General features: G+C 34.0%; 1 protein-coding gene across 2 annotated transcripts in view; it reads left to right on the top strand.

Annotated features, from left to right (window-relative positions):
• Positions 1-16,732, top strand: part of PPP2R5C (protein phosphatase 2 regulatory subunit B'gamma) — a 79,129-nt gene extending 62,397 nt beyond the window's left edge. For both annotated transcript variants that reach the window (XM_048306194.1, XM_048306195.1), the window contains 8 exons: positions 172-280; positions 2,384-2,437; positions 4,195-4,365; positions 4,917-5,044; positions 6,593-6,694; positions 8,571-8,643; positions 10,929-11,045; positions 14,016-16,732. In XM_048306194.1, the coding sequence (XP_048162151.1) occupies positions 172-280; positions 2,384-2,437; positions 4,195-4,365; positions 4,917-5,044; positions 6,593-6,694; positions 8,571-8,643; positions 10,929-11,045; positions 14,016-14,147 (886 nt within the window). In that variant the 3' untranslated portion in view covers positions 14,148-16,732. The remainder of the gene's footprint in view (positions 1-171; positions 281-2,383; positions 2,438-4,194; positions 4,366-4,916; positions 5,045-6,592; positions 6,695-8,570; positions 8,644-10,928; positions 11,046-14,015) is intronic.
• The last annotated feature ends 809 nt before the right edge of the window (positions 16,733-17,541 follow it).

The raw sequence follows: 17,541 nt of genomic DNA, 5'->3' as shown, positions 1-17,541 counted from the left end.
AGACTTTTGAAAAACTTGGCTAAGGGACAGACAGAGATTGATTTGACTATTCTGTTCATTTGTAAATATTGGAAAACAAGTGCTAAGATCAAGATTTTTTGTATATCCTGTACATCAGTGCAGACTAATATATAATTACTGATCTTTATTTTTAAATTTCTTCCCTGGCAGCATAATTAATGGATTTGCCTTACCATTAAAAGAAGAGCACAAAATATTCCTATTGAAGGTTTTATTACCATTGCACAAAGTGAAATCACTCAGTGTCTACCATCCACAGGTAAGTTTTGCACGGTGCTTTTCATGCTGATGTTTAAGCTTGCTTGAAGAGGTTGGGAGATCCAAGTCAGTCTGCTGTGAGTTCAGTTCTAAGCTCCAAGACTTCCCTGCTAACCAGCCTCGGGGAAATCATTTAACACATATGCCTGTAACATTTCACTTGTTGATAGAAAAATTAAAAAGAAAACACGTCTGTACACAATAACACCATTCTTTTTAAAAGCACTATAGTGTTTATAGATGAAACACGTCGTAGTTGGTTAATGTGAGAGTTCTTAGTATTTATCCACACAGAATTTTTTTTTCTTCTTGTCTGTTATGTTTCGACATAAAATATTGCAGAAAGTGTGGTTTTAATAAATGCAATCTGTAAACACTTTATTTTAAATTACATGAAGCAATTCAGCTGAATTCAGTTTGTTGATGTTTTGAAAGGAATTGGGAATTTACTAGGACATCATTTTTTAACTCAATAGATCTTTTTAGAAGTACACAGAAAAAAGGGAGCTTCTGAGCTGTATCTTTTCTGTGCTAAATTTAGTTCCATTCAGAATTTCTAGAGGGGTGGGAAATCATAGAGTGTGAGAGAAAATACAGTATTGTTGTGATATGCTGAAATTTTCCCTTTGAGAGATTGTTACACAACTTTCGGGGTTTTGATTTGAAAGTTCAATATTTACTATGTAGTTTGAGTACTCCAAATTCTAAGTACCATTTCTTCAAATAAAATTACTAACAGCTTGTATTTTTAAGAATACCATTTGTATAATTACAATTCTCTAGCAATTGGAGATGCTTGTAAGCATTTGCTTTGGATCTTGTTTTCAAGAGCTTCCATCAGTTGCTATTGAAGTAGTAGGGTAAAACACCTCCCATTTCAAAATTTATTTTTTATTTCCTTATGTCATGAGCAAAACCTGTTGAGGGTGTGTACAGCAAGACCTTTTTAATAATCTCAGCTAGCGCAGATGCCTGTGATCACCAGCTTTTTTACTGACCTGAGACATACCATTATCTGTTCCCCTTAAATCACAAAGTAATTCTCCAAAATCTTCAGCTGGCTTGCATTGGTTTTCAGCATCAGTAAAAACAGGGTAGTGACATAGGGATGCCTCTCTAACATGTCCTACTGAGTGAAATGGGAAAGTACTTCAAGTGAGTTTAGTGTGTGAAACACCGGAGTAAACCCATAAAAATTCACATTGAAGCCGTGGCAGATACTCAGAAGGATTTGCTGCCAGATATATACATGGAGAAAGTTAATTTCTGTGTTAAATCAAATTTACTTTAGAATAGGGAAGAATAGTAGCTGTAGTATTCTTGGCGCATTCCTCAAGTTATCATGGGGCATTCTCAGCAGGAATCAAAAGAAAAGGAATTGGGTCATCAGCTGAGCTTCGATAAATGGAGAGACTTTAGGAAGATGGTTAAACAGTTTGTGAGGTGTGCGGTGATCTCCCCACTTACTTTGGGACTGTTGGCCTATGGAATGAAAGGGATGTAATAGTTCACTAGTCACGGGTGGACAGTCTCATTCTCAGCATTGCAGTTGGTAAATACTGTAATTCAGCCTCTGGTTGCATCAGCTTACATTGATAGGCATAGTTACCTTTCATTGTCATATATAAAAAATCCTAAGATTTACAACTGTTCACTGCACTTTTATCTAGCTTAGGTTATGAAATAGAAAATACTTACTAAATCAGCACGGGACACCAAAATGTTAGCGAGTGGAAAGCACTCTAGAGGACAAGATTGTGATTTTTAAATCCTGTATTTGAAAAGATGAAGTGTGGTGTAATGCAAAGTACTAGGTCTAAAAAGTTGTGTGTCTATATTATAAAAGTCATCAAGTTGTGTGTGTCTGTATTATAACAGAAAAAGGTGAGGACAGACTTGCAAAGGTTGGAAAGACTTGGTAAAGCCCATTTAGCCTTCTGTTTAAATTGTCTGCCAAATAGATTGGGGGGTTTTTTTAAATTACAGAAGAAACTTGTGGTTTTATTTGAAGGATTCAAAGTTATTCTTGACTTATGGAAGTGATTTCAAAATGTGTTCAGTTTTATAGTGAAAATTAATAAAACTTTTTTTTCTTTTACTGTAGCTGGCGTACTGTGTAGTTCAGTTTTTAGAAAAGGACAGCACACTTACAGAACCAGTAAGTTTATCTTGCTAATATTACATATTTTGAACTATTAATCTTAATATACCTTACACCTGTCTGAATGTTTAAGGAGGTTTGGGGAACAAAGTATTTATATGTAATCCTTTATATTAGAGTCTAAATATTTAACCATTTTTATCTATCAAATACTGTTTTTTCCAGCAGTCCTTTGGAATATCCAAAATGAATAAAAACAACATTAATAGCATAGGTCTTACAAAGAGACCAGATTTTATTTTGCTTATTTTGTTCTGGCTGAGCAGATACGAGATGGTAGATCAGAAGCAGTTTAGTCAGAAATTAGCTTGCCTGAATTGTGCTCTGTTGAGAGATGGATGTTACGATGGAACACAAATTTCTGACACACAGCTACCTATTGGTGCAAGGCTTTTGAGTCAGATCCTGTTCATGTCTGCCAGCTTTGGACAAAATCAGACTTTGGTCTGACTGCGCATAATTGCATAGATGAATAATTTTAACCATCCTCTATAGTATCTAGTGGTTTGCCTCATTGCACCCAGTAGCAAGTAGGTGAGAACTAATCTGTTTAATCAGGAGATCAGTAAAACAATTGCTACTAACAAAAGCGCACATTATTAGATTGTGACCATTTCCATTGTAAAATGGGAAACTGGATTTCTTGAAACAAATGGAAGTATGCACCTGAGCAAGAGTTATCTTCTAGCTGGAGCTTGTAGTATTTATTAAGATAGCAAATGTCAAACATTCTATCATTTGTACTATATGGGATCTTGAATTCTTAGCTTTTTTCCAGACATCAGATAGGATGTTGCATATTTAAATCTGAACTAACATGCAACCAAGTTTGTTTCCTTTTTTTGATCCCTAATTAGTACATGATTACAACATTCTTTAAAAACTTAGCACACGCATTAGCAAAGTACTAAGTTCCTCTTCAAAAGATTCTGGTCCTTTCAAATTTAAATGTTTTGCTTCCCCTTATAGTTGTCACATGAGATTTTTTGACGTCTTATTTTTAAAAATCTGCGTCTATTAACCAAGGCTTCATTGAGGACATACTGTCTGCTTTCATGATTAATTAATACATACGTGAACAATGCACTTCTCAGAGTTGTCTTGCCAGTGATGATATTAAGTATTGCTTATAGCTTTTATAGTAAAAAATCATAGAATCGTAGAACGGTGTTTTGAGTGTTCATGGTTTGGTACGTAAGCAAGCTGGGTGACTAATTTATTAATCATGAAGAAAGTTAAGACTAAGATTAGTTGACTAATAAGATAGTCAAATCAAACTCAAAGTTTAAGATCAACATAGCTAGAGTAGTTGGTCACCTGTCAATTCAGGCATTTATAGTAAATATTTTGTTAAAATATATTGATAGAACTTAATTGCTTGAGTTTTGGAGTACATCCCCAAGAAGGTAGAGATTTAAAGCTGCTATCACTTAAGTGGCAAGTAATGTTCCTGATAATGTAGTAGCAGATTTGCACTTCGATCACGTTAAGTTAGATGTTAAATTTTTTCTCTAGTATTTTGATTATTATTTTTGAACATGTCTTTTAGACATATAACTTTGTTTTCTGAAGAAATGGGTTTAGACCTATTAACAGTTATTTCTGTGACACTGAACTATGTTCACTGCTGTTAAATGGGACGAGAAATCACGAGTTTTTTGTTCTGCTTAAAATACCAGACTAATTAATGCATTATAATTCAGCTCAAGGTAAAGTGATATTACCATGAAGTTATTTTATCTTTGTCTCTACAGGTGGTAATGGCACTGCTGAAATACTGGCCAAAGACTCACAGTCCAAAAGAAGTCATGTTTTTAAATGAACTAGAAGAAATTTTAGATGTTATTGAACCATCTGAATTTGTAAAAGTTATGGAGCCTCTCTTCAGACAGCTAGCCAAATGTGTGTCCAGTCCACACTTTCAGGTCTGTATTTACTGCATGTACAATGAGATCAGAATTTTTGTAAAGCAGACTTGTAATGTGGTATTATTCATCATAATGAATTTTATTTGTTGCAAAGAATTCTCCAATTCTGTGTCAAGTTTCAGGGATCCAAACACTAGTTTTACTGTTTCTTTTCAAGAGTGCAATATGTGCATTTGTGTTGGGTGATTCACTTCAGTGTTATGCTTAACATACAAAAGCTGAAAAACTCAGTGTTTTCAGAAGTACCTGAACCCTTTCAATACAGTGTTTGCATTTCATTGCTTGTAATAGAGTTCTACAAATACTCATTCTTTTGGAAAGTATTTCTTTGCTTACCTTTCAGAGTTTATGGGTTATAGATTGAATCATGTCCCTATCAAGGAAAAAAGCAGTTTTTCCATCTCTCTTCCCATCAGGTCCATGACTCTCATTTGCACTACAAAATCCAAGTCTGAGTTGCAACTTTTTTTACCTTATATTTGCCAAATGTTATAATTATTTGCTCTGTAAGAGATTGAAGAAGTGTTCCTTTTTTCATGTCGTCTTAGGTTGCAGAGCGAGCATTATACTACTGGAATAATGAATATATTATGAGTTTAATTAGTGATAATGCAGCAAAGATTTTACCCATCATGTTTCCATCCTTGTACCGGAATTCAAAGACGCATTGGAATAAGTAAGAAACACTTGTACAAATTTCTGCTACTTCACTTATGTGTAGTTCTAGGCTTAAGAGTTCAGATCTGTGAGTTGCTAGTTTAACAGTGTGTTGAGCTGTTTATTCTATGACATTGAAGTTGCCGGATAAAGAGACCATTGTTGTCAATTGCTAGGAAGTATTAAGAATTGAGGAAGATAGCTTTTCCTTTTTTCATTAAACAAGAAAGAGTGTTTTTAGTGCATCTAATCCATGACATTCTTCTATAAATATGAAACGAATTTGTCATTCGTCTGTAGTTCAGATGCTTCTAAAGACTAACTTTGATTTCTGATCACTAACCTCTTTGCTAATTTGCCTTTCTTCTGCATTCTAGTGAAATATCTTGTAAATCTGATCATTTTTTCCTTTCATTTTGTTTTCTTTTTTTTAATCTTTTTTCTTTTTTCTCCATTGATTATTTTCACTTTTTTCCCCCACAATAGCGTAGTACTTACGCATGAAAACAGTCCTGGTCAGCTCCCTTCTGCAGCTGTTCCATTGTAAAGTACTTCTTTGTTTGAGCTATTGTGCATCTTCTGGGGTAGTGACAGTATCCCAGTCTGGCTCTAACTGTGAATTGAGGACTGCTGGTAGGCTGGCCAAGAAGTAATCAGTCTGCAATTAAACACTGGGAAAGAAATGGAAAATAAAGTGATGTTAAAGTGGTTGCTTACTGTCGCTGGGTGCAAGCAGTAACAAATGATGTACTCATTAATAAAATTCCAATTCAGTGATGCAATTATACATAGTAAATGTGGGTTGCTGTTGGTTGTTTTTTTCTGACTTTTCAAGGTCATGCATTCATTTTGTTCTGAGCAAAAGTCATGCTACCCACTACAGCTGCACTCTTACTTGTAACTCCATGTATTATACAAAGTAATCATTTAACCGATTGCTTTTTGAGCAGTGGTACATTGTAGCCTGGAACTGTAAATTAATCCATAAAAATGCTTCATAAAGCAGATTCGTTTTGTGTAATTTTTGTGATGTTTTCAGCTTTACTTTTCTAACACATTTCTAAAGAGTCCTGGCCTAATTGTGTTGAAGTAAGTGCTGTTGCTGTGTGGCAGTTTTCAAAATGAATGGTGTCTTTTCTACACTCCTTTTAATCACTAACCCATTTTTTCTTGAATTTATCAGTTGCCAGTAAGTTACTTACATCAAGATCTTTAATGTCATCTTGCTTTTTCTCTAATAACCCTAATGGGATTACTGTCAGCTACTGAATTTCACAACTACCCCTGTATTGATACATGTAGTATTAGGAGTGAAGTTCAAACATCAGAAGTGCGAGTGATGAGTAGTACTACAGAGTAAGAAAACTGCATTCTAAGTTGGTAATTTTAGTACTTGTATTAGGCCTCTTGTGGGTAAATTGAAACTTCCACTAATTAATTTTGTTTCCACTTATTCTGAAATTATGTAATTTTCCAGTTATGTAGGCTATTGGCTACTGTTGACCAGAAAAAGTAGATTTCAAAGTTTAAAGTACTCTTGAGTTTCAACCAGAAGTTTTACTTATAGGACAATACATGGCTTGATATACAATGCTCTGAAACTCTTCATGGAGATGAACCAAAAACTGTTCGATGACTGCACACAGCAATTTAAAGCAGAAAAACTGAAGTAAGTTTTCATGTCAGTGTGTCTGTCTGTTCTCGAGTAATTTGTTAAGAGTGCTTTAGCTCTGAAAAAACACTGTGTCATTAGTGGGAAGTTGCCCATTTGATTCCAGTACAGCAGTTTCAAAGTTGACTTGCTGAAACTTCTTATATGTGAACTGTAAATCTTCTTAACGATAAGGTGTCTCATGTAGGCTTAGACCTAATACTTCTGGGGTCACCATCTTCCTAAAAATTAAGTTTTTCAGGACACTGCTAATCGTGGAGCCAGTGTAGAGGATCTGTTTAACAGTTCAGTTCACATCCTGTATTTATTTTTGCATACTTTATTTACCCAGTGTTACTTCCTTTCATGTTGTCACTCAGTTTGTCCCAAAATACTTTCCCAGTATTTTTCAGCATTGCATTGTGTGTGAGCATATCTTCATATTTTTATAAAAGTTACCTGAAATCAAGTCGTTACTCTGTTGTATAGTACAGGTCTGTAGTACAGGCTTTATTTGACAGAAGAATCCTGCTAAAATGAGATAGAGAAGTCAGAAGTATTAATGGTTTGGGTCTCATTTTAGGGGCTGGAAGCAGTTAGAAAGTGGGTACTGAAAATACCTGGATTTTACTTTTATTTTAAATTTCAAAGTAAACAGGGATTCTTCAAATAGTGGTTCAGATTATACACCTATTTTAAACTGATATACTGGAAGTAGTACAGATTCTCAACGTAGATTGATTTGTCCAAGTTTTGAAGTGCCCTATTACAATTCAAGTAGAAATGAGCTTGTACTGTAACAAATTCTTAAGGTGTGTGTGTTTATAGATGACAAAATATGAGCATTGGCTCTTCAAAAAAAGACTGTAATTCTCTTTTCCCTGTTTTCAAGTAAGTGGAATCCCTTTTAAATGAGAAATCAAATCTTTTCTTCTCTGATTTTTAGAAGTTTTTATGATGGTGTTCTGAGTGTGAATTAAAGCAGGCAGAGTGCTGAGCAATGTCGTAGCAACACAAAACCAAAACAAAAAAATCTCCCACCACGTAAGAACTGAAAAGGGGAATGGTTAAGGAGGTCCTACCTTCCATCTTGAATTAACTTAACTGAGAGCTGGAGGCAAATTGTGTATGTGCTTGGATATAGCTGCTCTTCCATTTTTTTTCTTGACATTTGAATCATCTGCTCTGTGCATTGAAGCCTGAGAGCGTTTTTAGCACTCCTAGTTCAGGGTTCTTTTAATTTCTACCAGCCTTCAAAGACAGGTGATCATTCTAGTCTCTGCAAGAAGATGTTTGTTTGTAAGAAGGGAAAACAAACCCTAGATTTTACAATTTCAGATTGCATTAGGCATAAGAAAACAAACCTTTTCTACTCTATGAAAATTTTTTTTAAAAAGCATTTATGTCATTCCTCTGGACTTGCTACTCTGTAGAATGAGCATGGTTTTTATTGGGTACTTCTCTGTTAGAGTTCAATTCAAAATGTCTCTGTGCCTTTTCCTTTAAGCTATTACCTGAAGCCATTGGGCTGACAGTAAAAATCTCTGCCCTTTCCATGGTCAGTTATTAATTTCTTATTTATCAATATAGAATTCTGATATTATAAATAAAACACAAACATGCTTTCAGCCTAGATCAAAACTTTCCTGTTTTAATTTTAACTTTTAACAATGTGCATGTACTAAAGATAAACTGATACCAGCCAGTTTCTTGCTTTCATGAGAAAATCTTGAGTTTTTTCCCTTTCATTGTTGATTTGAGATCATGGGGTATTTATATGATGCAAATAAACCTGTCAACAGTGGTATTTTGGGCAGTAGACTCAAACAGGTATAGCTAAATAACTTATTCTGTTGAATTCTTTTACTTCTGTATAATTTTTGGTTTTTTTCAGAGAGAAGCTAAAATTGAAGGAACGGGAAGAAGCATGGGTTAAAATAGAAAATCTAGCCAAATCAAATCCCCAGGTATTTAGAAAAGATTAACAATGATCATGTTTAAATACTCCAGTTTTGTTAACTATCAGTGGGGAAAGCAGGTCTGACTGATCATGGAAATAAAGGAATTTCACTAATTGTATTATGAAAGATACAAAATAAAAGTACTTTTCAAATTTGTAACCTTTCTCTTGTGCAAGTAATTATTTTTTTAAAAAAAGGTTTCTGAAAAGCATGATATGAAGTACTTTTTCATTTTCTTATAATAGGACTTACACCATATTGTGTTTTGAAAAGTTAGTGTACAAAATTACGGAAAAATATAGAGAGGCCATAATTGGTTTCTCTTGAAAAGTTGTTTTGCAAACAATATATTACAAAAGAGATCTTTCTGCTAACTGTGAGTTATGACTGGTCAGTTTTCCTTTGTGTCAAATGGATTAAAGTAACACTGTATGTTCCTGTCTGCTGCATTTGTTCTCCTGCCTGCACTGGGCCAGTCTGCTGGTGAACCTACTCCTCAGGTCTTTCCTAAAGGAAAACATCCTGTCCGGCATTACTTGATGTAACTCAAAGTATGATAAAGAAACAAAGGTCCTTTAGACTATTCATTATATTTTAAAATTATGGGAGAACGGAATGGTTTGGCTTGGGTTCCCCACCCCCTTCATTTGTTTGGAGAATGCTGTCGGTTTTTCTTTGTCTCAATCATACAGTTTGCTGCTATGAAGAAAAAAACCTCCAAACATTTAAATTACTTTGCAGCTAGAATTTTATTATACTCTAATAAGAAACCTTATCTACTGTGTATTTCCAACACCATCTAGCTGAGTTTAAAATGGTGGAAGAGGGAGAAATGGTACTCTGTAAACAGAAGTGGGACACTTTCTGATCTCAGTGCTATTTTAAAATAGAAAGTATGAGGTAATCTCTTTTTCTAAGAAGACGAAATCCGTAAATGTTTTTTTCATCTTGGGTCATTTGTCAGGGAACAATTACTAAACTGCTTAAATAAAATCTATTAAAATTAATAAAATTTCAGTTGACAACAGATCAATTAAATTAATCAAAAAGGGCTATTCATATGAAAGCAGTAATTGACTTTGAGTGGCAAAACATTTCTCTAGTGACGTAAGTCATACAAAAGCCTTGCTTGAAGAGTTATTGATATACATGGTCATTAGCTATTACAAATGATGAGCTATTGCATGTTTGGCTAAGTAAGTGGATTGAGTTGTAGAAAAATTCAGAGTTCTACATTATCAATTTCCTTTTCTTTCCAAGCAACTTTTTGTAAGGACATTTTCTGATACCAGTTAACACTGCATGTATACCATACGTTCTGCATAGTCTGCTTGAAGAAAGCTAGTAAGTGGAAGCAAATTAAAATAAAAATTATTAATTTTAACACTGAGTGCTCCACTGAATTGACACAAGGATATAAATGCTTTCAGTGCTCTAGATAATGGATTTTTAGGGGTTTCTTTTTTCCTGGAATTTCTGTGAACTTTTTTGTTTGTCTAATGACTGATGATTCTTGTCGTTCAGAGTTGTTCCTGATTCTGCAAGACACAAAAATACAATTTAAGATTTTCTATCATTGTAATTATATTTGTTAAGTCCTTGCTGTTAGGTTTTTTTTAAATTTTTCTCATCTGCATTAAATTGTTGGTACACTCAGATTTTAAAATACTTGTGAGGAAAAACTGATGAAAAAGTCTATGTGTGCACGTAGATAAGTTCTGAATTTAAAACTATGTACACCTCATCTGAATTAAAATAAGATCTGAAGTATTGAGATTACTGGACAACGAAGATTTTATTTTTTCTACAATTTCTAAAAGACTTCTATAAATTTTACTTTCTGAAGATAGGAAAGTTTAATATTTTGGTTTGAAATTATATTAAATGTATGTTAGGTATATTTGGTCTTTTAACAGTGTATTTTCTCTTCCAACACAAAATTGCACCAGCAAATAAAATGATCGTGTTTGGACAACATATTAATAAGGTTTCAGATAACTGATTGCCAAAGTAGACATTCAATACTGACAAAATCTGAGTATTTTAAAATTGAGTCTCAGATAATCAAACCATCTTTTTTTTTATGCTGTCTATTTTTCAGCAGGATATTTCTGCCAAGTGAAAAGTATTGGAGTTCCATTCTAAAATTTATTACATAGTCTCTGGAAGCATAATATATTGAAGTTAATCTCAAATAACTAGTAGTTATATCATTCAAATGCTCAAATACACTCTTAGTATTTAGATATTACTGCTAAGAATGATTATTTTAACACTTTGCATTTTATTAGTACCCAACATATAGTGACACGAGTTTGCTGAACAGTCCTGTTGCAATGGAAACAGACGGGCCTTTAATTGAAGATTTGCAGGCGCTCAAAAAGACAGTGAAAGAAGAGGCTTGTCAGGTAAAGCCTTGTGAAGATAGCAAAGTACTCCAATTTCTGAATTCATTTAAGTGACTATTAATCATAAACTTGGGTTATATTTTCAGCCCTGTAACCATTTATTCTTGAGTAATACACTTCATCAGAGCTGCTACTTTCAAGTGATAGTATAGCAGCCAGAAATAGTGTTGTTTCTAGTGCCTGTGAATCTGCTATATGGTCTCTTTTAAGGTTTCTTCTACAGAAACTTTAATTTTCACTTAGGAATAGCTTTTTGTGTCATTATGGGAACAATGATTCTGCTTTAAGGAGAGTGAAAACTATAGGTAAAATCTATGACATCATGTTCTAGTCTCGTTTCTATGTAACAGTTTTTATCTTTCATAAGAAAAGCTTGTCAGTACTAGAATCTGACTGTATGTTATACATTTTTGTTTGTTATTCAGAGCCTTGTTTGTGGCTAAAGTTCTTGTGCTTTGAAAAAAATATGTAAAGTCTGTGTCTTGCCCACTCATGGGTCTTCTTCCTCAGTCCACCATCTGCCAGATTCCATTACCCCATGCAGGGCGAGGACACTCAAGGTCATTTCCATCCTTTTGTCTGTAGCTAATGCTCAGTAATATTCATGTCTTTTTAATTTAACATCAGTTAAGTGGAATTAGAATACCGATGTTGAAACTAGAGATTTCAACTTGGAGCTGCTTGAAAATGGAGAGAGCATTGCAGTATCACTAAGATTTCTGATAGGAATATGTACTATATGGTACTATAAATCTGTCTGAATCCAGCAAAGTCTAAAACTGGAGAAATGGAGCCAGAAAAAAAAGTTGAGTTTGGAGATAAAGTCAGTTAATTTTAACCAGTAAGACATTTAATAAAAATAAGCATGTGGTCAACCTAACCTCCTAAATTACTGTCTTAAAATTACAGTGTCATTATCCTGCAAGATTATATTTTATTTGTTATATGGCATTTTGGATGAAGGTTGGAATTAAAAGAAACGCTGGAATGCTAAGACACACTCAAGTATCTCTGTTTTTTAAACACTTGTGTAGGTTGTGGGTCCCTGTGCATTATATGTAAATCTTGGTGGCTGAATTACTTCCCTCTCCAGGGCAATGAACAAGAGTAGCATTCTCCTGAATGGGAATGATGGTTAGAGCTAGTCAGTGAGGAGCACTGGGCTTGCTAAAGTTTCTAAACCTCTGCCTTTCTTCATACCGTGGATAGCTTAGCCAGGCCCACAGGAGGGAGAATGGGGCCTCCTTTCACTTGCTTCAGAGCCTAGAACCAGTTCTAGTAGAGAAAGGTGCATACAAAATTATTTAAAAGAATTAGTACTGTTTAATTTTAAAGTTGTGTTGATCACAGTGTCCATCTTTGTGCTATTTCCTAACACTTAACTATTTTCTTAGGGTTTATGAGACCTTGGTTCACTTTCTATCCTGCCAGAGAGCATTAAAATTCCTACTTCCTAAGTCTGAGTCCTCCAACATCAGCTCTAGAAGAAAAGCAGCCAGAGCAGGATTCTATGCTAGTAGTTGGGACAATCAGTTAAGAACAAAATTCCCAGTCCCAGCTCCTGGAAGAGTTTGAGGATTTGGGCCAGTATTATACAATATAAAATGCAGAAACAGTAATGTCAGCCTAGACTAAAACCAAGGACTCTCATCTAAGTCTTAACTTCTTTTCTACAAAGAATTCAGCTTCATGAGCTATAAAGTTTGGGCTATATACCGCTTCATTGGTAGTATTCCAGCTGGAAAACAAGTGCGTCATATCCCTATGAATGAGCTTGATTTGCTACCACCCACAATTGTAAGAAAGGGTGGGGATTTAAAGAAATGACACTAATGAAAAATAAACAAATTGTAAACTAAACAAAATTCTGAAACTTGGGTTGGAACTGCTTAAGCATTCCTTAGCCATCTCTCCAAGTGCATGCTGTCTTCCCTTTGCGTGCTCACCAAGTGTGCAAGAAATGAGATGACTAAAAGATTGTAAGCCAAGTTTTCAAGGAGAAAGATCCTGGCCTAGCAGAGGTAATAGAATATTTTTAATCGGGAATTCTTTCATTAGAAAAACTAAGCCTGCAAGAGGATGGATAAGTTCAGATCACCAGGCAGGAAAAGAACTGATTTTGGATTAGAGTATTGTGGAAAGCAGGCTAGGTAGCATTCCTGCATCAGTCTTTGAGAGGACACTGCACAGACAGTTATACATCCCTTGCTAAGTACCATCAGCAGTTGATGTTAAAACAAGAGCTACTACTGTTATCCATTGGGAAAAAAAAAAGAAAAGGCAGTCAAAAGGACAGCTTTGTTTCTTAAATTAAACTTCAGAAATGAGAAACTACCTGAAGATCTATACAGTTTCAGTGAAAGTAAAGTTTATTCCAGAGGCTGGCAATATAGCAGAATGTGCCTACTGAAGAGGTGCTGGACTGACTGAGGAAAGTAGATCAGGAATTTTTTCCTGTACCAGACTTACACGAGCATTTTTAGTGAATACTCTGCCACAATAAAGTTGGACTACTGTGACTTAATAACTTCGAACGTGCCAGTAAATCAGTGGCTAGGTAAAAGCCAGGCAGTTTTTTTTATAAGGACTTTTAATACAAAAACCTGAATAAACAAGCAAATTAGGGTAGGTGATTCAGATATTGGAACTACATAAAAACACTATTATAAATTTTAAAGATACTTTGATAGGAATATTGTCTGGTTTTGAGAAAGCATTAGTAAAAAGGTACTGATGTCATGATTGTTAATAGCTTAGAATTTCATAGCTGTTTAATTTTCCTCTTACAGAAAAAAATGGTTTTAATACTTGAAACTGCATAGCTGGTAGGGTAAAGAGGAGAAAGTATAAACTTTTTTCCGTATATTTTTTTCTTTTTCTGTAAGTGAATGTACTGATGTGCAAAAAGTACTCTTAAGTAATGTTCAGTAATTAGTATGTTTGGCTAACTTTGTTCCGTTTTTATTTCAGGCACAAAAAGATCAGAAAAAAGATCGTCCTCTTGTGCGACGCAAGTCAGAACTGCCTCAGGATATCTATACCATGAAAGCCTTGGAATCACATTGCAGAGCTGATGAATTAATATCACATGATGGGCATTAAACTATTACAGTGAAATATTATTTTGGAGGAAAATTTTTTTTCTGGACTCAGTTCTACAGTAGAACTTAATTTTTTGTGCCATACCAATCAGTTACACACAAAGTCAAAGCTTTCTTCAACCCAGTTCTGTAGGCAATAACTTAATAGAGTATGCAGCTCAAGATTAGTAGTTCAAACAATGGTAAATTACCCAGTTCCATTTGCAGAATATTGGGTTGACTATCATGAAGTGGACACAATTTCCTGGAGGTGTTGTCATAGTACCAACTAGCTGATAACATGCAGTTTTTATAGTTGTATTTGAAAAAAGCATTCTGTAAAATCTTTCCGTCTAAATAAATGAATGACCAATAGTTGGTACTAATGATAAATGTGTGTTTTCAAAAGTGAAATTATTTCAAATATAAGTATTAAACTTTTTCTAGGATTTCTCAGCTTTACAGTTGTTTCCACATTATTGCTGTCTTGTAATATACCAGCAGTTTTGAAAATACAGTTATTCTTTCTTATTATAAAACATGGCTTACAAACTGGTAACATTCATGACAATCCTCGGTCATCATTCCTTTCTAAGAATTCTGTAAATTCATTTCTCTTTTATCTAGGGTAAAGATATATATATCTCTCTCTCTATATATATACCACATCCTAATACTTTATGTAGATTTAAAGCCATATCTTCCAGTCTTTAGTGTATAATATGGCACCAGTATTCCAGATACGAACTGGTAGAAAAATTTTTCCTAAAATGAAAATTTGTTTACTATGACTGGGAACAGACTGAATATAAAATTTCATTTTAAGTTTTTTCAAGTCAATAAAATAACTCTTTCACTGTTTTCTCCCTTATCTGAGCTTTTAATACTCAGCATTTTTCTTGGGCTCTACGAGTTCAATATTCTGTGGCAGATATTATGTGTGATTTCAGTTGCATCAGTCTTTATCTGAAAGATGAACAAAACCTTTCAGGTAACACAACATCATAAGCTTATTAAAATAAAAAAAAAATTTAAAAAAAAAAAAGGAACAGACTCCTGAATTCCATTCTGGCTTCTTTTTAAATTAATCTAAGAGCTGAGGAGATAGTGACCATAATTTTACCGTGAAAATATTTTTGTTGTTGTTGTAAAGAGCACATGTGCTGCAAATACACCTCACAAGTGAACTGAAAATGCATCTGAGTTGCTGATGATCTTCAAATGCTGCTATATATTCCACAAGATTACTTGCATGTAATGAGCTTTTTGTTGTAGATGGAAAAGCACGGGAGGAAAATCTCTTTAAAAATATAGTGCTTTGTCTTCAATATTTGATTTCTCTCAGGGTGGCCAGTATTTTAACTTACTTATCCTGCTTACAAGCTGTTTGAAATGTGTTCTGCTATTCTAAATGGGTGATTAGTTTCTTTTGTCTCTGGCAGTAACATGATATAACTTAATGTTTAATGTCTTGATGCATAAAGAGATAAAAAACGTGGCTTCTTTAAAAATAGTTTTGTTTTATTTTTTAAGGAAGTATAACATCTCCTGCATCCATAAAAAAAATATTGCTCAAAGCAGACATTCATAGTAACCTTGTGCAGATGTAGTGCCTGCTGTTTGTTGGTTGCATTTAACATTCAATTTCCAATATTTGTTACATTGTCTATTGGAAGAAAATTGTGAGTGGTAAATATTGGCTTACAACAACTAAATTTAAAGACCAACCCAACCTTTAAGTGGAATGTCCACTGTGTCTGAAAACATTTCCTGTAAAACTTGAAAAAGAAAATGCTTTACCATTAGGATAAACTATATGAAAACAGTTTAAAGATGCCTTCTACTTTTGAGGGAAAAAGGGTGCTTTTTTAATTGTGTAAAGCAACATCTATGTATTTTGATATACCATTGTTTGAACTTCCATCTTTAGCTGGTAGATTATCAGTTAACTTTGATTTTGGGTGTTCAGTATGTCTGTGCAAGAGATTGCTGAAAGGAATTATGTTACCCAAGGGGAGGAAAAAACCCAACTGTATATCAATGTTTGATTGATTGTGTGATACTCAATGTGTAAGAACATCTTTCACTGTCTAGATTTTGTTTTTATTCTTTATTGAAGATAAACACTCACCAAAAAGGGAAGTATTGTGGTAATTTAGAGGCTTCAAGTTCCCTATAAAGGCATATTTGAAGTTTTGGGCCACTGAACATTTGCTTAGGCAATATTCCAAAATCTTATCACCACTAATGGTTTAGCATGTTTATTATCAATATTTATATATTTCGTATAATCTTGTACTAAACAATTCTAAAGCTAATACGTCCAAAATAAAAAGAAAATTTAAAGTAGAATTTTGGTGATTGTTGTTCTTCATAAAGTTCTGTCTGATACCTTCCCCCATTTTCCAAAATTACACCTGTACATCAGGAATGTCAAAAGTAATATTACAAGTGTCTTTTTAGTGTGGCTTTAGTATGGCTTCATTTTAATATTGTACATACATTGTACCTTGTTTTATGGTAATAAGTAATAAAAATGTAGACTTCATATTTTGTACAGAATCGTCCTATGTACAGAATAAAAAGTTCCTAGAAACAGCAAAAATAGGTAAGTGGCACAATTATTTTTCATTAGACAATATCTGTAACATTATACATTAGTGGAATGTTAAGTTCAAATGTACCTACATATTTTTTAACATTTTGTAATTCAATTTTTTGTTCTGGCATTGTTTCTGAAGAACTTCATACACCTGCTATTTAATATGCTTTTATCTAATTTTAAAACTTAAAAAAAAAAAAGGTGTATTATATGGACAAATAAAGAACATGTGAATTTTACTTGCTCATCATGAAACTAAATTTAACACAGGGTATTTGGGGGTGTGTTCAGATTATCACTGCTAGCAGAATCAGCTGTACAAATTAAAATAATTTCATAAATTTCTCAAAAGCAAAAAAAGATGGAAGGCCATTAGTGTAAAAAAAAAAACAAAACAGGAATAATTGATATATTGATATTCAGTAAAAAATGCAGACTTGTAGAACACCAATCAGTACTAAAAGGGGTTTGGTAATACTCCAACCTACAAATATGAAAAATGCCTCTTTCATACTGTAGTATTTTCCCCTGTAACATTTCTGTATTGGCAGGCTTCAAGCAAAGTAGCCACAAAATCTGGGATTATATTGTGGTAGTTGATACATGATCAGGTGGCAAGGGTGTAGGGAAAAACTGAAGTCTGTAGTAGGAGTCGTCTTCCCTCTGCAATCCATAAAAATCTTCAAAAGAACTAAGGAAAGATTCACATAAAGCTGACCTTCAGCTACTGGGGGAGTTGGGGGGGCGTTGAGCCTGGGATCAAGAGCTGACTACTGACTTGAGTTATAAATGTAAGATTTGAGTTACAAGTTAG

Source organism: Corvus hawaiiensis, chromosome 6, assembly GCF_020740725.1.
Source record: "Corvus hawaiiensis isolate bCorHaw1 chromosome 6, bCorHaw1.pri.cur, whole genome shotgun sequence".
Taxonomy (NCBI): domain Eukaryota; kingdom Metazoa; phylum Chordata; class Aves; order Passeriformes; family Corvidae; genus Corvus; species Corvus hawaiiensis.
The sequence above is the reverse complement of the archived record's forward strand: the minus strand, read 5'-3'. Positions and strand labels throughout refer to the sequence as shown.